Source organism: Ambystoma mexicanum, chromosome 9, assembly GCF_040938575.1.
Source record: "Ambystoma mexicanum isolate Mex_15411 chromosome 9, UKY_AmexF1_1, whole genome shotgun sequence".
In the NCBI taxonomy this organism is placed as follows: domain Eukaryota; kingdom Metazoa; phylum Chordata; class Amphibia; order Caudata; family Ambystomatidae; genus Ambystoma; species Ambystoma mexicanum.
The window spans coordinates 328,864,279-328,888,914 of NC_090931.1; the positions used below are offsets into that span (position 1 = coordinate 328,864,279).

At 44.7% G+C, this 24,636-nt stretch overlaps 1 protein-coding gene across 4 annotated transcripts in view; it reads left to right on the forward strand.

Annotated features, from left to right (window-relative positions):
• The window catches only part of CLIP2 (CAP-Gly domain containing linker protein 2), a 705,753-nt gene that overhangs the window by 521,244 nt on the left and 159,873 nt on the right, over nucleotides 1-24,636 (forward strand). For all 4 annotated transcript variants that reach the window (XM_069614741.1, XM_069614743.1, XM_069614740.1 and 1 more), the window contains one exon: nucleotides 17,406-17,466. In XM_069614741.1, coding sequence (XP_069470842.1) covers nucleotides 17,406-17,466 — 61 coding nt within the window. The remainder of the gene's footprint in view (nucleotides 1-17,405; nucleotides 17,467-24,636) is intronic.

The following is a 24,636-nucleotide window of genomic DNA, read 5'->3' on the forward strand; positions in this document are numbered from 1 at the left end:
GGGAGTCTAATGGCCTTTTCTTTCAGATGACGTACCAGTCCAGTATAACTTGATTGAGCGGTAATAAAGGAGCCCAAACACCTGAACTCAGTTACCACCTCCAATTTGCAGCTCTCAATTCACCAGGCATGTTTTTCTCTACTCCCCTTAGAGAATCTAATCATTTTTTTTTTTACATTAATAATTACATCTTTTTCGCCGCCGAAATACTAGAAGGCGTTTAGCAATCTATACAGCCCTACTTCAGTTCGATCCAAAAGGACTACATCAACCTTGTAGGAAATACACTTAATTCTTCATTTGTTAATTAAGAGTCAAATGAAAGCTGCCTCATCTGATTTAATCCCAAAAACAAATAAATATAGATTAAAAAGCACTGGTGCTAATATGCGCCCTTGCCGCAGGCCACAACCAGTTGGTATGTTTTGGGTATATGCCCCTTCCTGATTCATTCAGATCTTTATTGTAGTGTCAGAGTGTAGGTATATCAGCATTTTTAATATCTTCATCGGAAGTCCCCAGTCCCTTAATGTAATCCCAAAACGCCCTCTATTTACAGAGTCAAACGCCAATGATAGATCAATCATTGCGGAAAACACACTATGGTCATTTTGTGCCCATCCCTTACTTTGAATCAGGTGAACTACTTATCCCACTATGATTGATCCCAATCCTGCCCGAAAGCCGGCCTGGTTATGGTGTAAGATATTAAACGAGTCTATCCAAGAATTAATATCAATCAATTTTATTAAGGCAAATATTTTTTTATCTACATCCAGGATGGTTATCAGGTGGTAATGTAGTGGATCGACTCTATTACCTTTTTATAGATTGTTCCAACATTTGACTCTTTCCAACTTCCAGTTTATTTTTCCTGCTTGATAATTTCTTGAAATTGTTCATATAAAATTTCCCCCCAAGTTTCTGGTACTTCCTTGAAGATCATATTACACAGCCCATTTGGTCCCAGGGACCTTGACTTACTACTCTTTTTGATGATTAATTCAATGGATTCCATTTTTATCTCCAAGTTCCATCTTGAGTAATCCATCCTCAACCCACCATCTATACCTCCATCTCCTGCTTCATAGAGTGATTTGAAATGATTTATCCAAGTGGTTTCAGCAATTGGATTAGTCTGGACTCACGATTGGATGTTAGTTAGCCACATCATTGACCAGCTTTCAATAGTTAGCATCCTTTTTCTCAGTTATGCAGGACAGCATACTTTCTCCATCTATCTGATAGTTTAAGTTCCTTATTTTATTTTTATATGTCTGCTTTGCCCTTTTAATTGCCATTTTAAGAGCTTCTGCTCCAATGCAATTCTTCTTTAAGAACCTGATATTCTGCCTATGCAATCTATTAATATCCTGAATAGTTTTATTGTATGATTGCATCTTATTATTTGGACTTCTTCTGTTTTCCTTCCTTTAATAAGTTCACGTGATATTTAATAAATATTTTGAAAGTTTCCTGGAGTTCAATAGGGCAAGACATTTGAAATGTGCCTACTTTCTACTGAACGCTTTATGGATTCATTAGATGTCCTAATCTTGGTAGGATGGCATCTCACTTTGTTTTTTCCTCTAGTAACCATTATGTTATTTCCAATCACCCATTTCACTCTCTCAGAATCATGTCCAAAATGTGCACACAGGTGCTGATGGTCACTGGGGAGCCTTCTCTCAATTCGAAGTGTTTCAATTCAAGGGACTGTGCTTCAGTAACCACTATGAAATTGATACACGAGTATTGTATGCCATTGTGCCACGTTGCCCTCTCCATTTTGAATTCATACAATTGCAAAGGAAATAAGTTCCATTCATCAAAGAATTTCATGCACTTCAAACCTTTAGTAGTTGTTTCTTCATGGTCTGTTTTAAGGTATCAGAAGTAATTTCCCCCCTCCTCCTGAGTGCTACAATCTGAATTGAAGTCCCCTAATATAATAATTTCACCTGCATTTCCGTCATACCAATCCTGTATAATTTGCTCCATGTGATTAGTCAGACTTTCAATGCTATTGTCCAATATGGTGACAAAACACATCAATCAGCAATACATTTTTTCCAACCTACTTAAAATCAGTAGTCAATTCAACCGCCAGAATTCCTACCATGGAGTCATCTCTCAGCTTAACCCACGGAAATGTACAAGTACGTATTAGGCAAAATAATTCCTATGGGCACCTTGCTAGCTTTTTGTGAATATGCCTCATAGCCGTCTAAGACCACCTCCTCCCACAGAAAGGTTTCCTGAGGGCAAGTAACATCATACTCATTCAAGATCGCCCAGCTAGCCTTATCTTCCAACACCCTGTTGAGCCCCTATGTGTTCCAACTGCATACGCTAAAAACTAGGGCGCCTGCGTCCGTCGCATGTCTCATGTGCGCCCAGGATTCCTGGCAACTATGATCAATCATCTTCTTGTGGTCGCTTGGTATTTACTGTCTCCTGCTTGGCCACAATTCTGTGATTGTCTGATCTGGTGGTATCCGTGGTATCACATCATCTACTTCATTCAGATCTTGTTTTATATAGAAGTCAAACCTCTTCGTCTCAATACATATACTGAAGACAGTAACTCCCTAATCACTCTAGATGGTACAGTGATTACTAAAATGTCAAGTCTTTTCTCATGTATGAAATCTACATGTTCAATATCACATGAATTCAAAAACATCAACCTTGGGAAGTCATGAAAGATTGTCAATATGGACCGCTGATTCAGACATATATTGTCTTCTGTTGGGAACATTTATTCTAAGACATAACAAATTAAATCCGGATCACACTGTGAACCCCTTTTCTCAACTTCTTTAGAAGATTTTTGTGTTTGAACAAATTCATGTGTGATATCTTTAGACCGATTTACTAAAAACTGGCTTTCATCAGATGTTTCCTTAGTTAAAGGACCAAAAGGGTGTCGCTCTCGCCATCTACTCATCAAGTCATTATGTAGCTGTTCAACATAACTGTCGGTACTGGACCATGGATTATCTCTTTGTACCAGTGTTCCATCTGTTAATGGAATCTGGTCTTGTCTCTCAGTTCTTGCATGAAACCTCAACATCTGATTAATTAAAGTCACATTTACGGGACTACCCATAAATCGATGTTTGCCGCCTCCTTCTATAACCTTCACATTTCTTAAGATTGTTACAAATGGATCTATTGATCGTGTAGTGCCATCTGGCTTTGTCCAAGAAAACGTATTGATGTATTTGGGGTCCCTTATTTTTCCTTGTTCCTCTTCTTGCAGCCTTTGGCTAATACTTAACTGCTGGCTCTATTATGTCGATCTGCTTAGTCCACTCGACAATCCAGACTCCTCTTCTTCAGTGTCTTTTCTCCTCCTTTTAGACGCTCAGAAATTTGAGCCCTAGATTTAGGAGCTCCCTTTTGAGTACTGTCTTCCATTGATAGTTCGCTCACCTGATTTTATCACAACATTTTTAAAGTGATCCTTGTCTTCTTACATTTATTTTCTGATTTTTTGTTTTCTTTAGACTCTTCATGCAACTTTTATTGCTATTCATTTTTTTAGGAACATCATTTGTCTGTTTTTGCCGGCACGGATTAACTTCCAGATTAGTGGCCTTCCTCCCATTTGTAGTTTCCTTCTCAGTTCTAATTTTTGTTACTTTTAGGACTATCTTCAATATCTATTACTGACTGCTGTGATTTTTGTATATCTCTGTGGTCCCTACTTTCTTCTTGATCAACATAAATAAATGACCTCAATTGAGCACATTCATCTATAAAAGTTGTCGATGGTGGGGTATCATTGAATTGATCTTCACAATTGATGGTTAATCCCCACCAAATCCCCACCAAATTAGCACGTTTGTTGGGAGGCTTTAGCTGTGACATTGTCATCTGGCAACTTTTTCTTCTCCACATAATGTGCATTAATAAATTAGGTTATTTTATCTTGCACCTCTATTAATGGCGTAAATAATTTATTTAGCGTATTGTGATGGGAAAGGTCTCACATTCTTCAAGCTGCTCACCACTCACTTTAGATAAAGGGGCTGATTCATGGAATTATTTGCACCGAAAAATTGGGATTTGTGCGCCATTCTGCCCGCAAATCCCTGTTTAACAAATGGGGTTTTGTGGCCAGAATGGCACACGAATCCCCGTTTCTTTCGGCGCAAATAATTCCATAAATCAGCCCCTAAGTGTTTCTCATCATCGTCAACATATCACTCTGTTTCAGGTTCTACTCAAGAATTAAATCCATCTTTCCATGTGTTTCTTTTTCATTACATATTAATTCGGTATCCAATAATTTTAACGAATAAATAACAGAGAACGACTTTAATAACAAAACAATAATAGTGAAAAAATATCTAGTTTGAAAAGAATATGTATATGGAGTTGGGTAAGGAGTTAAAATGGGTGGGGAGGGAGTTGGTGTGGGTTTAAAATCATAGATAAATGAGGGGCTTTGGCGAGGGGACTCCCCCAAATAAAAAAAAATAAACAAATTCAATATGTTTTAGTTATGAATATTTAGTTGTAAAATGATTCTCTGTTATTTAATTCAGTAAAATCACATAGAACCATTAATTCAATGAGGCTTGCCGAATGTTTTTGATTTGCAAGAAAAATATTACGTTGTCCCTTCACCTCCACTCTGAGCAACTCAAAGACTTTTACCAACGAGTTTAGAAAAAAAATGGAGTGCTTGTAAAATAGAAGGCTGCATACACTCATTCAATTTCATGGTGCCTTCCTCTTTGGAAAGGTCCATAGATTCCATGTTTTCTACTTGTTTCTTACCCAACCCCTGTTCACCCAGAGATTTGCTTATTGATATTCCAAATAAATCTGGGGTTGTTGATAGGGAATCCCCTAGCTGCAATTTATCAACTTGTTTGTTCAAATCGTGTTCTCTATCTGCATTTATCACAGTCATTTTGTAGCAAACACCTTCTCTTATATAAGTATCCCCTGGGTTAATCCCCCTCCTATGGCCACATCTCTTCTGAGGCTCTGATTGCCCTCACTCAAACTCCTTGCCCGTTTAAAGCAGTCACCAATCTTTTTTTATGTTAGTTGAGGTAAGTGTAAAATCAAGGCCTAGCCTCAAATGTACAGTTGAGGCAATGGGGATAGCGAATTCACCCCGTTTATCAGATCAGTAAGCATAATCTCCTGCCCTTTCCTGGAAATTGAAGGCACTTCAGGATCTTGGGTAAACTCTGAAACAGGATCAATTTGGTCAAAAGGCTCACTCAAAAATTCTACTTCCTCAACTAGCTGAGTAGCTTTCAAGGTCACCGAGCCGGGCCGTTACCACGTAGGTTGTACATTGATAGTTTTAACTCCTAATACAGTATTATTTGCATAGCGTCTCAACTGACAATAGTTGCCTCTTAGGGGGTCCAACGCTCCAACTGCCCAGACTGCTTTGAATGCGACACACTCTGCAGCACACTCTTGCAGGTGCGACTACGTCTTGACAAGAATGTTGAGCCACTATGGATACAGCCACTAGTTAGTGTGCAGTTAGTGTACAATGGCAAAAGAAAACCAACAAATACGTGTGTTCTGAGTGTCCAACCAAAAAATAAAGTTGTTGCTTTTAAAATAAGCAGTAAGTGATGACAATTGATGAAAGAATAGTAGGTAGTTAGTGGTCCTTTACTTATCAGGTACTTATAGCAGATAATAACTAAAAATAAAAGATGAAATCAATAAAAGTGTATTGGAAAGGGCAGAGTCCAATCATGAAATTGTGTAATGTGGCTTGAAGGAAACAGATGGTATCCCTTATGTAAAACGTTTATTGCAGCAAAAACAACCATTGGCCTCTTCAAGGCCGGGAAGTTGGAACAAGCAACAGTAGATCACAATGCAGTTGCAACCCACTGTTAGTTCATCTCCACTCCGCCACGTTGTATTGCTGCATCAACCGTCACCCTATCCGAGGCCCGAAATGTAGAGCAGAAGGCAATGCAGCAATACACAAGCCGGTAACTTGCACTCTCGTGCTTACCAGTCCTCGGTTTCCTCTCAGTTCTGGAGCAAATAAAGCTGCAGCAACCTTCGGCCTCTCCTGGGCCCGGAATTCAGGAGGGACAAACAATGGCTTACTACTTACAACGTAACAGCGTAATCCACGCAATCGCTGTTCATCAAATCCTTCAGGCCCCTGAAGCCACATAAAAGCTTCTCTGGAAACCTGCGTCTCTTACTCTTCCTCTTCAGGCAACAAGGTTCTTTCCTCTAGTACCGCACACTGAGATTCCGTGCTTCAATAGATGAGCATGAGTGTCGCCTCAGGCTAAGTAAATATCCATCGCCTCCACGTCCCTCTTCCTCGCCCCCTTACTAATCAATGAGGCGACCCACCTCTCAAAGGTACATCTTTTCTATCTTCCCCATCCTTTAGCCCCTCCTCATCCCCACCTCTGGGGCATAACAGCCTGCCTTCCCCGAGCCACACAGTTTTTTTGTGTTCCTGCCTCCGGAAGGGAATCCTGGGTGGTTCACCCTCCCTCCTTGAGCATAGCCTGGAGGGGGCTGGATTCTTCACGATTGTGTGACGGCCTACCCCTGCAGAGCGGGGGTAGTCTGCTCACGGTACCAGCGGCTCCGGGGATCACCTGCTGACCAGGGGTTCCCTGTTAAGTAGTGGCTGGCGCCCTGGCTCTCCTAACCTCTCCAGCATAGCCGGGGGCATCAGTTGAGGGTTCCCGTCCCAGTCCCGGGCGGGCACTGCTCTTGCATCCCTTGCAGAGCACCCCGTTGCTGTGGGTGCTGTTGGTGGTCTGGGGCAAACGCACCAAGGGCAGAGGCAAGGGTCTTGTGCGTAGGGGTTGCTTTGCAACAGGGGGTTTCCCACACTTGCTGTGGTGGCTGCCCTTCTATTTGAACAGTGCAGGTCTGCAGGGTGGGTTGCTCCTCTCTTCTGCTCTTGCTGTGTTAGGTGCTGCCTGTCATAGGGAAACGTGCTCCTAAGCTGAGGCATGTTGAGGCTCGGTCTCCCTCGACCTCCTCCTCCTCTTCCTCTCCCCGACCCAAATGGAGGACGGGGAGTAGGGTGTCTGATGACAAGCTCTTTACGATCTTCAGGGGGGCTCTGCAGAAAGAGGGTGTCCAGGGCCACCACAGCAGAGGCGTGTCTCCTCCTCCTTCTTCATCGGACGCCTCTTCCTCTGGCTTTGATGGCTCGCCTTTCCCTTGATCGGTGGAGTTTAAAGGGAAATACCTTGATAAAGAGACTACAGCCAATGTCCTTCTTCCGGTGTCCCACTATGTCCGGATTCTTGAGCCCCCACCAGCGCTGCTGGGTGTTGTCAGGCCTCCTCCTCCCCAGTTCAAATGCACTCTCAAAAAGGGCTTTCCCATACTCACTGAGATGAAGGCTGAAATCCTGACGGAATGCACTGACCTTGACAAAATACCAGTCCCCCGGTTTTTGGCTAAATAGTATCCCTTGCAGAGGGAGGAGACTGCCATGCTGCAAGTGGTCCAGGTCGATGACATCCTCCTGAGCCTGGTGGGGAGGTCCTCTAGGGCTGCAGAGGACGCCATTAATGATCCAACGGAAAGGAAAGGGGACTCTGCTTTGATTAAGGCTTAGGGTGTGCGCATCTGGCCCTGCGTTCTGCCACATACTCCTCTAACACTGCTGAAACTGCCTTTGGGGTCTTGAAGTCAGCCATCAAGGTGACTGAGGAAGGGTCTGATTCGATTCTGGTGCTGCAGGGAATCGGTGCGCAGGTGAAGTTTTTGTTGGCTCTCACCTATGATGGAGTAAAGGCTGCCGCAATGTCCATGGGTTCCCTCAACACTGGGCGTGTAAGCACCTCTACTTAAGGGATTTGAGGACAGACTCTCGGCAGAAGTCAATTGCCTTGATGATCCCATTTGAAGGTTACATGTTCTTTGGGGATTCCCTTGAGGATAAGGTCCACTGGGTTCTTAAGGCGGACAAGCATGACAGGCAGTTGCAGAGGAAGTCTGCTGCTACTACTTCGAGGGAGCCTTTCCCTGCTTGGTAGCCCTTGTGGTCTCAGGCTCGCCCAGTGCTCGGCGGTGACCTGTGCCGGAACGGAAATGGTGTTCTGGTTGTACCTCCAACCCTGCCAGCAGGAGTACTGACGTCAGGCCGGTTGGGGGTCACTTTAAGTACTTTTGGACCCTGTGGACCAAACTTTCTGGAGATGCCTGGGTCAATCTGCTGGTGCACTGAGGTTACAGGATCAAATTTGTGTCCCCGCCTCTTCCTTTGGGCATGATAAAAACGTCACTTCCCGGGTGCCCTGTCAAGAGGTTGGTCATGCAGCAGGCTTTCTGGGATCTGCTCTCCAAAAGGGTTAACCGGAGGGTCTCCTGGGTGGAACAGGGCCTACGGGTATATTCCATTGTGTTTCTGGTGTCCAAGCCTTCAGGGTCCCACCACCATATCATAGACATGAAGACTTTGAGTCTTCACATTCAGGCTCAGGATTTTAAGACGGACTCTCAGCAGAAGTTGACAGCCTTGATGATCCCATTTGAAGGTTGCATGTTATTTGGGGATTCCCTTGAGGATAAGGTGCACTGGGTTCTTAAGGTGGACAAGCATGACAGGCAGTGGCAGAGCAAGTCTGCTGCTACTTCGAGGGGCCCTTTCCCTGCTTGGCAGCCCTTGTGGTCTCGGGTTGGCCCCAGTGCTTGGCGATGACCTGTGACGGGACAGACATGGCGGCCCTGTCAAGAGGTTGGTTATGCAGCATGCTTTCTAAGATCTGCTCTCCAAAAGGGTTAACCAGAGGGCCTGGGGGTATATTCCATTGTGTTTCTGGTGTCCAAGCCCTCAGGGTCCCACCACCTTATCATAGACCTGAAGACTTTGAATTTTCACATTCAGGCTCAGAATTTCAAGATGGGTTGTCTTCGGCGGGTTATTCTGCTGGTGCAGGACTTGGATTTCCTGGCCTCCCTGGATCTACAGGATGAGAATTTCCACATCCCCAGCTAGACTTCCCATCAGAAGTTCCTACGGTTTGTGGTGGGCAGGGACCACTTACAGTTCTGGGCCCTGCCATTCAGCCTCAAATCTGCTCTCCGCGTCTTCACGAAGGTCTTGGGGACAGTTGTGGCCGCTCTTCACCTCCAAGGGATTCAACTATTTCCGTACTTGGATGACTGGCTCCTCAAGGCCCAGTCTGAGGATCTTCTGCTTCAGCATGTGGTGTCCACTTGCTCCCTGCTGCCTTCCTTGGGGTTCCTGATCTACTGGATAAAGTATCATCTGCTGCCCACCCCTGGGCCAGGCTTCTTCTGCGTTCCCTGCTGCTTCACATCCACAGGTTATGGAAGGAATCCTGTCTGGACTTTGCCCCGATCCCAGTGGATCCCTACCTCTGGGAGCAGCTGCAGTGGTGGCTCCACCTGCCCAACCTATTGCAGGGATTTCCTCTCCGTCTGTCCTCTCTGATCATTGTTATCACAGATGCCAGCATGTTGGGGTGGGGGGTGGTTGTCCTGGGTCAGACCACTAGGAGCAATGGTCCAGCCGGGAGGCAGCCATGTCTTCCAACTGGAAGGAGATGGCGATGGCCTTCAGGGCTATGCATGTCTTTGGCCCTGTGCTCAGAGGGAAATCAGTCTTGTTGCAATTTGACAATACTGCCACAGTGGCCTATATCAACTGTCAGGGGATTTCCCGCTCCAGGTCACTGGGGTCTCTGGCTCTGCAGCTGGGCATCTGGGCAGAGGCTCACCTCTTGGCCTCGGCGGCATATCTCATCAGGGGTCGAGACAACTTGGTGGCAGACCACCTCAACAGCGTGTTCTCTTAAGAGGATTGGGTTGTGTGGGATCTGCTGGGTGCTGGGGTCTTCAGTTCTGGACCTGTTTGCCACTCCTGTGACGGCAAACATTCTTCATCACTTCTCCAGGTTTCCCTCCCTGAGGGCCTGGGGGCTAGATGCCATGAACTCCCCGTGGCCAGGGGAGCTTCTGTACGCCCCCCACCTTCCTCTCACCCAGAAAGTCCTGCTCAGGATTCGTGATTTTGCATCAGAGGTCATTCTGGTTGCTCCTCTTTGGCTCCACAAGATTTGATTTGATTTGAATTTAGTATTTATAATGCGGAACCTGGCAGAGGACTGCATCTGGGCGCAGATAAAAAAATATTTGAAGTCAACACAGGTTGCCTGCTTTAGGTATAGCTCAAGATGTTATCTAAACAGGTATGTTGCTAAAGTGGCTAAAGAATTAGTTTGCCGCAGCCGAGGAGGTAGAGAATTCCAGGCATGAGAGCCCACTGAAGAGAAGCGTCTATCTCCCCAGGTAGTGGTTCTAGAGGGAGGAACCACCAACAGACCTTTTCCCTTAGATTGCAATGTAAGGCTAGGACAGTGGGTAACTATCTTAGAAGTCAGATCATTTGGGGAGAGGCCACGGATGCACATAAAAACAAGGCATAAGATCTTGAGTTGGATTTGCTGCTGTACTGGAATGCAGTGAAGGCCTCTTCTAAAATCTGAGATCAGTGTTTTCCGTGTTATTAAAAAATCAGTTGCACGGCTGAATTCTGGGTGACCTAAAGCCGCTGAAGTTGATATTTAGGTATACCAAATAAAAGAGCATTGCAATAATCCAATTTAGAATTTGTGAGGGTTCTCACTACAGTTGGACATTCATTCTCTGAGATAAGCATCAGTAAGGGTTTGGGAATCTTCAATTGGTAATAAAGAGACTTAATGATTTGATTAACTTGTGAGTTACAGCTCATGCTGGACTGCCAAATGCAGCCCAGATTTTGTACTGTCTGCGTATATTTTGTATAATTTTCAAACAGAGTTGGACAGGGAACCAGAGGAAGCAAATTCATTCATTAATTTCTTTTTTGGACCGAAGACAATAATCTCTGTTTTAGAGGGATTCAACTGGAGCTTGTTATCCAGCATCCAAGATTAATTATTTTCAGCACATTTTAAAACTTGCTCTACTGCCTTCAGTGGTTGTTTTAGCTGCGCATATATATCTGCTTATCATCCGCATATTGAGCAGTGGGCGGATATATACATTAAATAGCAACTGCGACAAAGATGACCCCATGCAGCACACCACATGTTACTGGCAATGCATCAGACAAGTAGGGACCTGCCTTGACCTGTTGTGAACGGTCGGTCAAGAACGAGGTTAACCATTGAATAGCTTCATAAGGTACACGTGCCAGTGATGATAGTCTGGATTTGAGAATTTCGAAGTCAACTGTATCAAAGGCTGCCAACAGGTCAAGCATGACAAGCATGCAGATGTCACCATTGTCGGCAGTCTCAAGAAGAACATCCCAGATGGCGAGTAAGGCTGTCTCGGTACCATGACCCGGTCTGAATCTCAAATGTTATTGTCCTCCTAAAAACCCTACAACTGAGTGTTCACAACTTTCTCCAAGATTTTAGCTGGCCACAGGAGGCCTGCAATAGGACGATAATTATACAGAATTTTGCAATCTAGTGTAGATTTTTTTAGTAATGGAGTAAGGTAGGATTTTTTTTTAATTCAATCGGAAAGCAGCCTTGAGTTAAAGAATGTGTTCATCAAGCTTTGGACGGATGTTGGTTCCCTCTGCTGCTAGACCTGGCAGTTTCTCCCGTGCTTCCCCTCTTGGGGGGACTGAATCCGGTGCTCTGCTGCAAGGGGGTGGTGAGCCCAAAGAACCTGGTCTGGGGGGCTTAGAAACTGAAAGGGCTCATCTGAGGTCCATGGGTCTCTCTGAGGGGTTGACTTGCTCCATTCAGCGGTAGAGGCGTCCTTCCACCTTAAAGGCCTGTGAGCGTCACTGGAAGCACTTCATGTCCTTGTGTCTGGTGCAGGGCTGTTCCTCTTCCTTTGGTTCTGGGGATCCTGTTCTACAGTTTATCCAGGAAGGGTTCAGCATGGGACTCTCTGTCTCCACCTTTCATGCTCAGTGGGCTGCCATCCGCTCTTTTGGGGGTCCTGAGGTTGGGGTGCACTCCTTGCTGGGGAGGCTTATGAAGAGTTTCTCGCGGGCCAGGCCTGTCTCTGCTTCTGGGTTGCCCCCTTTGCATTTCACTTTGGTCCCGCTGGCTCTGCTGTCCTCTCCATTTGAGCCTTTGGCGTAGGTCCATAGAAATCTTTGACCCTAAAAACTTTCTTCTTGGTGGCTATCATGTCAGCCTGTCGGCTGGATGAGATTGTTGCCCTCTCATGCAAGGCCCCCTACCTTTTTGTCACCCCTGATGCCTTGTTTCTTAAGTGTAACCCCTTCTTCCTCCCTAAAGTGGCATGCAAGTTTCACATCTCTCAGGAGATGGCCCTTCCTTCTTTCTTCCCGTCTCCCTCCCTGGAGGAGGCACGCTGGGCTACTTTGGATGTCAGGAGGGCTGTCCTTGTCTATTTGGACAGCGGTAAGGTCTTTCGTTCCTCCTCCAGCCTGTTTGTCTCTTTTGGGGGCCCCTCCCCTGGTAGGAAGGTGTCTGTGCCCACGATCAGTAGGTGGCTGTGGGACACCATCTCCTTGGCTTATTCCTCTGTGGGTTACCCCTCCTGGCTGGGGTGCAGGGCTTCTTCTTGGGAGGAGGCACATGGTGTTGCTCTGCAGGACATATGCCGGGCTGCCACTCGGGCTGACCCAAACACGTTTGTTCGCCACTACCACCTGAACCTCCGCCGTACAGAGGCTGGGCCTTTCGAGACTTGGGTCTTGAGTGTGGCTCTTCTATGCTTATTGCTGATGATTTATTGGACTGTGTCCTACAATAAATTGGTGTTGACTGGGTTGCCTTTCCCCCTCTGGTCTGTGGTGTTTTGTTCTCAGGCCATTCTCTCTGGAGTTGGCATGCCTTATTGATTAGTACTGAGACAAGGAAGAGGTACGTGGAGGTAATGCCTGGGTTACTTACCATTAGTCTTCATTACTACTAGCGCTACTCTTCCTCGTCCCAGTATGGCTTTCCCGCCTCACCCTCCCCCACTCTCGAATGGGCCTTTCGGCAGTTGCTATTTACTGTGGTGGCTCAGAGAAGGTGGGCTGTTGTTCACGGAGGCAGACACGATGGTAAAGATAGAAAAGTGGATCCTGTTTGATGTGGGTCACCTCATTGATTAGTACTGGGACGAGGGACATTGGGAGTAATGAAGATTACTGGTAAGTAATCCATGCAAAAGAATGGAACGTGCACACTCCTTAGTACCGCACTCCCTCAATGCAATTGACAGAAATTTCATGAACGCAGCATTGCACTTACCCGCAGAATACAAATGCATTCTTTAGCAAGGGGTCATTTATATACACATTCTATCTTTTAAAAATGTAAATAAATGTTTCTCCCTCAGCAGTTTTCATAAAGGCGTAATAAGGAATTATCCCTCATCGGTGTACACCTTCCCCATCTTGAAAAGGGATCCCCTGATTGCTCTCCTAGGTAAAAATAGTTGAGTAAAGGGAAAGAAGGAAGCATTGCCCTTTAACATTACCCATCCTCTTCATTCTCTTCTCATTCCACTCACCGAAACACCTACTCGGTAGCATCTGCTAGTAAAACCGCCTCCCACTCAGTGCACCATAGACCTAACGACCCTGAGAGCAAGCCTTTCAACCTGTTAGATTTCCAAGAAGGTAGAGGTACAAAGGTTGTAGGCAGTGGTTCCATTGAAGTAAATGGAAATGAACAATATTTCTAGGATGCTGTAGGTTTGCTGGCTGAAGGACCTATTTGATGTCTGGAGGCTTTGGCTTTTTGGGGGTGAAGATGTTTCCATGGAGTCGAGACCTTTCATAGGAGGGTGAGCTGACTGGTAACAAGAGGTACCCGTTACAGGACTCAGGACTTTGCAGTGAGTTAGTAATCTGGGTAGAGTGAGGGAGATGATGGACCTTATCCAGAAAGCCCATTGTAACTGGTCTTTGCTCACCTCCACACAACTCAATAGATAAACGGTGATGAATTGAAAGCGTTGAAGTAATCAAAAATACTGGCATCTCCTTACACAAGCAAACAGATAGTTCTTGCTAGTTTTGTAGATGGCCTTCGCATCTGCAGACAGGCATCCCCTGCGTTGTTTTGTGAGCTGAGTGTTTCGGGGGACACGTCCACAGTCCCCGTTTTATTTTATTTTTTTCAATGTCGGATGTGCAGCAGGGGTGTCCCCTCCAACCCCGCTCACTATACTGTACAGTATGGTGAGCGGGGGGAGCCCCCGTAGTCTTTTTATTTTATTATTATAATTTTTTTCACTTACCTACAATGCATGCCACCAAAGGTTCGAACTTTTGGTTTTCAAACCTTTGGTGATATACATTTTTCGGACTTTTTGTGCAGTTGACCTTGTTTTTCGGGCCGTTCGTACAATCCCAGAGGATAGAGGGCTAGGCAGATGCTCAAGACCTGTGCTGTTGCTGATTGCAAGTCAGCAGTACCCGTTACCTAGGTACCAAAGTGGTGAATCTTTGTTTTTTGTGGAGGGAGTGTATACCAAGACCGGTTAACATAAGGGCCTCTCCTTGTTTTGCATAAAAGTAATTGCTTGTTTTGGGTTGTTGTTGGAAAAAGAATGGGGAAGGTGTATGTTTAGTGTACTTTGACCTGGTGGGTCATCTGAGAGGGAGTGAGTGAGGTGCAAGGTTGCAAGGTTTTAGTGGTAATAAATTAGTTGGCGGATGGGGAATGCCAGGAGGGGGTGGAGTTGGGGCTGGTATCTTCTTGGATCTCAGTTGTAGAGGCTTTCTCTGCATTGGAAGATCAAGGTATGCTTCAGAATTATGCGGCAAAGGGGGCTTGAGAGACGGGCTGGACATCGTGCCCGCTTACAGCACGTGGAGATAGATCGAGGAAGTTGCTCATTGTGTAGTGCTTGTTTTGTTGCTATTTTTACAGCTGTTAGTTGAACAGCCATGTGTTGAGCTGTTTCCTCAAGCTAAATGTGTCCTCTTCCATGCCGAGGTGTTTATGTCGGGTGTTCCAGAGTGTTGTGGCTAGAAGGACGAATGAGTATACTCCTCGCTGTTTCTTATTGGAGTTCAGGATTCAGACCAGTGCAGCGCCTCTGGATCTTAGCATTCTGCAAGGTGTGTGATGCTGGAACTTCTTTCTAAATGATAGCGGGCCTATTCGATGGTAGCAGTGGTTGGCGATGCAAAGCGTTGTTGTTGGCAATATGCGATATAATTGAGGTTCTTTGCAGGCTCCAGAGTTTCTCATTGCAGAATCTAGTTATTTCACAAATAAGATATTGCAACAATTCCTGGGCCCACCTAAGTCCATAACATAGTGCAGAGCCAAACTTATTAACATACCATGCGCCCGAAGTGTCTAGCAATGAAAAAAACATGCAGACATTGTACTTTTTGAGTGGCCTGTGCAGAGAAATGTGCAGATCCGATTATTTGCAAAGATGATCTGTGCCAACACAAGGATGCCCTGGCTTGTCCCCTTGAATATGTTACCGTCGGTATTGAGTCTAGGAGCAGAGAGCACATGTCACTGTGGCGGGATCTTATAGGACCTGTTATAGAGAAGCGATTACAATTCTAAAATTGCCTGTTGTTCCCTTTTCCGGGGATTTGTATCAGTATTTATACATTTTTATATAGCGCTTTACACCAAAGCACTTTACATTACAACAACACAATTACAATAGAAGCATGAATATCAAACTAGAATCAAACAATAACATTATGCCAACAATTAGCTGAGGACAAAGGAATGAGAGAAATGGAGGAAAGTAAGAATGGAGTGAAATAAGGGTCAGGAAGGAGGATGAAGAAGATGGAATTTTAAGGAGGAGCGGAAGGAGTGGTAGGAGGAGATAGAACGGATATGGAGATGCCACTCCTGTCCCAGATTGAAAAAATATTGTCCGAAATAATCCAATGCACAGTGCATCCCCCTTACGCCTGTTGCAACCTAGTGCTAGGGCATGCATTGCTTTTCCATACATTTAAAAGCACATCTTTGTGAATCGGGATGTAGATTAGAATACGCCCCTCCAAACTCTTGGTTTGCACATCTGTGCAAGCGAGGGGCAGGGCACCTGAAGCCCTTTTGGACAGGGCACATCTTTTCTTCAGGCAAGAGAAGCGATGCATTAGCGCAGGGTTGTCCAACTCCAGGCCTCGAGGGCCGGATCCATGCCGGGTTTTCAGGAGACCTCTCATTAATATTCATGAGATACATTTATATACAATGACTCTGAGTGAATGCACATTTTTCCTCATGAATATTAATTAGGGATATCTTGAAAGCGCATCAGGATTCTGGCCCTCGAGGCCCAGAGTTGGACAGCCCTGCATTAGCGCAACCTTAACTTACAAGGAATAAAAGGTTTTGAATATAATCATCCAGATTGTTTTCATATAGTATCAACATATTACTATTGACACTTTCAGGATGTTAGAAACCATAAGGCAATTGTATAGAAACTGTACGGTACATCCATTCTTCTTTGTTCTTTCTTCCGAAAGCATAGAAGTCCGGTTGCGGACTTCATTTCACAGAGTAGCTTGTTCCACACTTGTTTCCCTCTAACCGCCCCTGTTCTGGGAGTGATGATGTGTGAATGCCACTTTGAGATGGTCCTGTTGTCCTGTGCCGGGTAGGTTTGTGGAAATAGCTAACATGGGCTCCAGTGAGCAGCTACGAGCGATGCCTGTGCCTCATTGGCCTATAAGATCTCGCCCAGCATCTTTGAGCCAGAAACAATTCTCCATCATCCATATCTTGTTGTGATCACTCATGCAAGATCCTACCCATGACTCCTAGAACTGTTCGTGATAGACTCACTTGTGACAAAAGGGCTTAAACTATAACATTAATTCAACCCAAAAGCAGAAGTGCCCCTTCATGTCCATGGGAGAAAATGGTGGGCCCAGTGGTATCTTGTACTTCAGTGATAGAGGGAGAACCTCAAAGAAGTAATATATCTGTTAGACTCATCTTCTTGACAACTCTAGGATTAATGCAGCCATTTCAAGACCTGTCCCCCCTGGGTTGCTGCTGGGCCAATATGAGGGTGATTGGCACCACAGTAGCCCAGTGGCAAGAGATCTAATGTTCTTCCCCCTGACTGATTTGTACTAGTTTGAGTCTTGTTTGAAACATGACGACTTCTTTGTCGGTTCCTGACTGTGAGGAGGGAGGAGTCTACAGTACAGATGAGTGTGTAATTGGCGCACAGCAGTCTGACCACAGCTGGAATGTTGGCGATTGGTCGGTACAACTGGGCTCAGATTGACTTTTATTTAGGGTTGCAGTTAGAAGATTGGTGGTGAATCGTCCTCCTGTGATGAATTATGATAATTTGCCATGTTTGGGGAAGAACTGGGAAACTGTGTGTTACTACTCACCCTGCCGTATAGCAGCACCTCACGAAGCAGGAGTGGTATAACATGGTTGCTTTGAGACTGATATTTTCTCTTCTGATTGCAGGAAGGTGGAAGATCTCCAGTTCAGAGTGGAAGAGGAATCCATTACAAAGGGTGATCTGGAGGTAAGGAACCTCGTGCCCTGCTCAATGTTTGGGGGCCGTGAGGCATTGTTGGATGTACACCATTGAGTGTCCTCTGGCTCTGGTAGAGCAGCTTCTGGAATTCAATCCCTCCAATAGTTGCTTTGTGTTGCAGTACAGGTGGGCTTCAGGAGAATTCACCTCATCTCTTAACCAAAGGAATTGGTCAACAGTGATGGAATGTCATGTTTGCTTTTTTCCCAGTTATTTATTTATTCAGTGAAGAGTGGCAATGCAATTAACCATATTTCAAAAGTAGTCCATGTAAACTACAGCTAAATATGTCACATTTACAATGTTAGACTGTCTTAAGCAGAGTATTGCGATATGTAATCACTTGTGTGAGCATTTGACCGTCCTCCCTTTTAAGCAGAAGGGACATAATTACTGAAACTCTTCAGTTGATCCGCGTGCGAGAGAAACACTTGCGCATGTGCCACAGGGTGAGCTCAGGGCAGACGGACCTCTACAATCTCATTGTATTGTCCATTCATAAGAGGTACTACACTGGGAACACAAGCTGCTGAGACACATCTATCCTGCATAAAATTCTTTCCTGATGTCTGCATTGAGGAATGGGCATATTCCCAGCATCTTTAGTCCGCGATCTCTGCTAAAACTCTTCAAGGCCCTCAACCCCAGTCAGAAAAAAGAAAGGAGACAGCTGGCACAGTTGTTCTCGCCTCACATACAAACTCAGAAGAGTTCCTAATGAGTATGTATGGTTCATGGCTACAAACACTTCAATGGTATGGTAAGTGTTGTGAACAATGTTATGGGCACCAAGACCAGTGTCCATTATGGACTTAGTGATACAAACATACATGCACATTTCTCAATAGGTATATCTGGAGTCATTCTTGTATCCCAAAATGCTATTTGATCTATGCAAAAAAGCCAGGAATCCTCATTGGTGCTGTTGGTATTCTTTCTCATCAGGGTATTTTTCAAGAGTACAATAGGAGTGTACCAGACTGTCCATCTTGGAATAACCACTTTCTATCAGAACATTTCATATTCTATCTTTTGATGATGTGATTGGCTCAGTTAAACAAGCGTAATGTTTGTATTATGACTACAATATACTGGATAAGGACAATTATAGAATGTCCAGTTTTAAATAGCCTCTTTTACTATAAATACATACCTCTGTCAAAATAGCCTTCCTTTTCAGAAAGGGGCACTCTCAGATTAAAATTATGCAATTGTAAGTGTTGTCCCTGCAGCCTGGTCCACTGATAGCTTTTAAGTTTTGTCAGAACCCAGCATCACCAACATAGCCTATCCATTTCCCCTTTACTTACCACCATAAAGACAACAGACCCACAGTGTTATGTTACTTGATATTTGTATAGCATTTTACTGCCTTTGGTATGGCTTTGAAGCACTTTGGGTGAACAGCCCTTCAGCAGACGTAATCTGAACAAACAGGAAATAAAAATAGCCCTACATTGCATGTAAATAGTATTTATAATTTCAAGCAACCAGTCAATTTTTAGGAGAGATGGCTAGTGTAGTGACATTAATAGCTGTAGTATGAAGAGTGTTCAGGCGCAGCATGGAATGTTTTGTCAGTCAGTATGTGCCTCCTCAAGCAAGGTTTTCATGGGACTCTGCCGTGTTTTATGGTGCAGAGCACAAAAGGTGGAAAAACGGGGCAGTATACATCAACCACAAGGGCAACTTTCTACAATTGCGGGCTCCTTTAAACTTTACATGTAGAACGCATGCAAAATGAACAACATTAAGGAAGGGTCTGGGAGCCCCTCTACTGTGCATGAACATGGTTCAAATAACCTGTGATACAGAATTTCTTCCACTCAGCAGGGTCTACGACCCCGTTTTAGCTCACAGCACCCTTCACAGAGGAGAAATATCCATTTGTATTTCAGTCTTTGCCCCACCCACAAGGGCAGTCCAGCACCGAAATGCTTGGCAATTCTCCTCTGAACAAGAGTACCATCAGCAACCCCCGACAAATGTTTCGGGCTTGTTGGGCCTCCTCAGTGTTCTTGTTTATAATGAATAACCTGCAAATTACATGCACATTTGTCAGATATGTCAAAGATACATTCAATGTATATCCCCTTATCAGGTCATATTTCAGAAGGACCACATTATTTAATTGTCTGTCTTTTGTCACATATTTTCTCTTCCAAACTCACCATTACGGTTGACATAAATATTGGCGTTCGTGCAAGAGCGGCCAAGTGAGATGACAATGTATGTCTGCGGTTAGCAGGCCAGTACCATCGGGGATGCCACTTGTCGATGCTGCTCTCATTCTACTTCTAACCATAATGAAACACAGCACCCAACCCCACCATCCTTCAAGGTACCGTGATTTTTCTCTAGTCACTATACTGTCAGCAAGGAATAGGATGGCGTTAGCAAATGATGTAAGGAAGGCATGGTATCAAACGGAAGACAGGCACAAGTGATCAAAGTTCAAGGGTGTTTATGAACTTCAATGGGTTGGTTGAAGGTCTATCTAAACCCAAATCTAAGGATGGGAGCAAGCTACGACCATGAAACTAGTCGAGTCTGTCAAAATAAAAGGGCCTATACTAATAAACCTATTGCCAATCCTTACTTCTAAATCCAAAATGGTGTGGGACAATAGTGTATGCAAAAAGAAAAGTGTTCAAGAAATAATATGTCAGGATAGTGGAGCAGTTGGCTTCCCTTCCCCACGTTTTCACACGGGGCCAGAAGGCACGTTCGAGCTTGACACACACTCTGGCTTCTCTGCCACGAGGATACAGCTCAAAACATAAGTATAAGGGCCTTTTTCCAAAGCCTTCTTTCCAATAACAGTCTCTTACTGCAGAGGGCCTGTGATAACAAATAATCACCACATTTTCTTTCTTATCAGGATATTCACATGTACAAGTTCTCGCTTCCAGTATTCATCATGTCTCTCTCCTTGAGGCTTGGACCCCTTTTTAGCACAATGTTCACAAATGGTCTCCCTCGTTCAGGCTCGGACCATGGATCTCCCTCGTTCGGGCTCAGATCCTTTTGTTCACATTTGGTCTCCCTCGTTCGGGCTCGGACCATACAATCTCACTTTCTACGTTTTCCTTTTGATATCAAAAATCGAGGACTTTCGACTGTGCGATGGGTTTTGCTTAAACCGTCGCAGGACCACTTCGATTCACTTTACACAATGTTCTCACTTTTGTTTCTGCCACTTGTTGGCTGGATACATTTACAGAGACCTTCGATTGAGCACCCACTCGTCACCAGACCACTCTGTCACTTGTATTGTATCTTCTACTCCTATAAATGTTCAAATATCCATCAGCAATTAAGCTTTCTTTGCGTCTTTCATCACACACGTTTCAATCACTGTTCTTGTGCTCTTTATACGATGTTGACGTTTGCAACCTTGACTACAGCACAGACTGGTCTTGTATCGGTCTCCCCAACTCACCGGCTGTGTTGATCTCTCAGAAGCTACTTTGAACTTGCAGCCAAGGAAGGTACCACGGCAGCTGCTGATCCTCCCCTACTCAGTCAGCCGTGCAGGAGGGCCACGGGTATCTCTGACACACAATACAGGATTCTGCAGTTTTGTTTCCGGGCCTTAGGCTTTCTAATATGAAGGGTTCTGGAAAGTAACAGTTTCTCGCTGAAAAGGTCAAGGGTATCTCCCTCCTGCATACCCTTCTTGGTTTGCCGTCTTTCTCCCCTCATTCTGCTGCTGTCGGAAAAGTACTGTTCCTTCGTGTGCTTTGCCTTGCTCAGAGTGTGCTCTCATGCTCTGCCTTTTATCTATGTGGGGAAGGCTAATGGAAGTCAAGTGTGAGTGATTGTCTGTAATTGCCTGACCTTGTCTGACCATAGTATTGGGACATGTCAGGTACACTGCTCGGGTGTGAGCCTGTTTTCTCCCAGAGCGGGCTGTCCATGTGAAAGTGTTTGTGAAGGGAAAGGGGGCAGTAACATTCCCATGTATCCTTCCAGGTAGGATGGGGTAAAGGTGTTAAATGGGGGAGAGGGAATACCACATCTCACCATCCGGTGTCCCACTCCCCGAAAACCCCTCACCCAGGTGATCCTCCTGCACTGGTCCAGCCCCAGGGTCAGGATCCAAAGACTATGGCTGTGCACTGGCCTCCTGAGAGAAAGATCTGTGGGGACTAGCGGGTGAGACACCTTCTGGTTTCTCACAATGAGCATATGAAAATGCAACACTCACTCACAGAGGGAGAGACAGAGACCTAGAGTGAGACAGAGAGGGAAAGAGAGTGCAGAGAAAACACCTGATCAACTTATGATACACTGCATACAGCTTGTTCGGATATGTTTAGTCACTTATGCTTCTAGGTCATGCAGTGCTGATTTATTATGCCGTGGATGTTCTGCTGCCAAACCATTTGATTGCTGATTTCGTATGCCATTGATTCACTGCTCCCAAGTCCCTTTATCGCTAATATATCATGTCATGGATACCCTGCTGCCTACTCCCTTCATTGCTGATATATTATACCAAGGATTCTCCTCTGCCAAGTCACTTCATTGCTGATATATTATGTCACGGATTCTCTGCTGGCAAGTCACTTCATTGCTGATATATTATACCATGGATTCACTGCTGCCAAGTTGTGTCATTGCTGATATATTATGTCATGGATTCTCTGCTGCCAAGTCACTTCATTGCTGATATACTATACCATGGAGTCACTGCTGCCAAGTCCCTTCCTTTGGCATTCATCCCTGCTGTGGAGGGGGAAACCATAGCAGGTAATGGCCCGCCAGCCCGAGCCAAGGTGGCAGCCGGAGTGGGAGTTGAGCATAACGCTCCTGGTCATGCATGCGAGTGGTAAGGAAAGGGGTGGGAAGAGTTTCGGTTTAGTTTGGTTTGGGGAGGTGCAGAGGTGGGGAGGCAACACGGAGAGGCTCCCTGTTTACACCCCACATTCAAAAATAACGAAAATGGCACCACCCGGGCAAGTGCCTCGAGTGGTTGGAAACAGAGATCGCAGAATGTATATTCTCGCCCGCTGTTCCGGCCACCTGATTAGCTCAGCGCCATTCCCCGGGTGCGGATTGCAGATATATCTTGTCATGGATTCACTGCTGCCAAGTCACTGCTTTGTTCATATATTATTCCATAGATTACCTGATGCGAAGTCACTTCAATGCTAATATGTTATACCATGGACTGTCTCATGCTAGGTCACTTCAGTACTGATATCTGCTGCCAAACATCCTGGAACAGAAAGTCGAAATATTGATATGGCTCATGGAGTCATATTCTCATTTTGCCGGTGCGAATGCCCTGAGCATATATTTCGATACTGTAACAGTGGTTTCAGTGCCTGACTTAAAGTGAAGGCCCAAGAGTCTTGCTCTGGTTTCCTAAATAGCTCACAGATAAACCTGCGGAACATTAAAAAGTCTTGCCATGCCTTTGTTACCTGAACTTCAGGTTGAAATGATTAGAGGTGATCCAAAACGAAGTAACTTAAAATGGATTCATTCGACCTTAGAAGATCCAAGCTCACTAGTTGGAATAAATAGGTTCATCTTAATAAGGGATGCCCTGGACCTGTAACAAGAATCTGGGCAAATCAACTTACACAAATATATTCTACACCCCCTCTCGCTCCCTTCGTTCAGCAGATCTCTTTTTACTATCTGTCCCCCCACCCCTTGTGCCTCTTCTCGTTTCCGCTCCTTTCAGCTCCTACACTGGAACTCCCTACCTCTTTCTATCCGCTCCATCCCTACCTATTCCTCCTTCCTCTCCTCCTTGAAATCACCCCTTCACTCCCCACCCTGACACCTTTTCCCTCTTTAACCTTTCTCTCTCCCCCTCTAATACCCCTGTCATAGTTCTCTTTATCCTCCCCGTCTCTCCTAAGTTCTCCTCTCTTCCTACTACTCACTTTACTCCCTACTCTTTCTCCCTCTTCCTTCCTTCCCCACCCCCTCATCTCTTCTTCATCCTCACATGCAAATTGTTCTACATACTGTTTTTTTCTGGTTTGATTCATGTATATTATTATTGCTTCTACTGTTCATGTTCGATGTATTCTTGTTAAACTATAAAGCGCCTTGGATTAAGGCGCTATATAAAAATAATAAATACAAATATATAGCAATTTCTGTAGGGATTAGGATGACCTTAGTGACAGTAACAACATTTGTGTCAATTAAAAATATTGGGTAAATAATTCATTCATTTCACAATGGACATTGGAGAGAAAATAAGAAAAAAGATGTTTTTATTTTTTAGGATGGCAGTACCATGAGCCTGCTTAAAATTAAAGTCCAAGGTCATGAATAAGGTGCATAATAAGATTTTTGTGTCCCAAATAAACAGTACAATTAATTGGTTTAATTAAACATGTTGACATTGAAACTCTTGTAAAAGCTAAAATCTGAATCAAAACAGCTTTGTTATGCTCACACCTAAGCACCAGGAGGATGGGTGATCCCTTCGAAATTAGCTATGACTTCCTTGAGGCAGAATCGACCTAACCAAGTTTCTATGTCCCGGGTGAGTATATGCCGAGATCAGAAATAATCCTAATAATTAAATAAACAGATGCAACATACTAACGTGAAACCTCAACAAGAAACACCAATAAGGATCTGCACATCCTCTTGGGCGACAGTTGTGTACTCATTTTTCCGATGCTTTACTGTAAGTGAGGGATGAAGGCTGCAAGATCATTTGGTCTTCATGAAAACTTTGGTCCTGTTGAAGGCTTAATTTAATAAGCCTCTGCAGAAACGTGTACATCGAGCAGTGTTAAATGACTGACCAGCCTGAAAAGCATAATTACTTGAAAAATAAAACATCTGCCTACCGCCTTCAAAACTGATATGGTCTATGCTGAGTTAGTAATATGTTTGAATAAAAGTTAAGCAATCACACCATTTCCCTGTATCAATACGTTTGATTAAACCAATACATTCATTGCTCATTAGGCCCCACAAACGGTCCGTTATTAATCATCATGTGCCATATTTATGGTATCACTACATATTATCCCCACCAAAAATATCGCCGTATATATGGTCGTCTGGAACGGCCATAGGTCATATTTTTGGGGGGGATCATTTTTGGGGTTTTTTGGAGCAGGGGTTGCCGGGGTGTCCCCGGCTCCTTTAAAAATAATGCGGGGGTTACAGGGG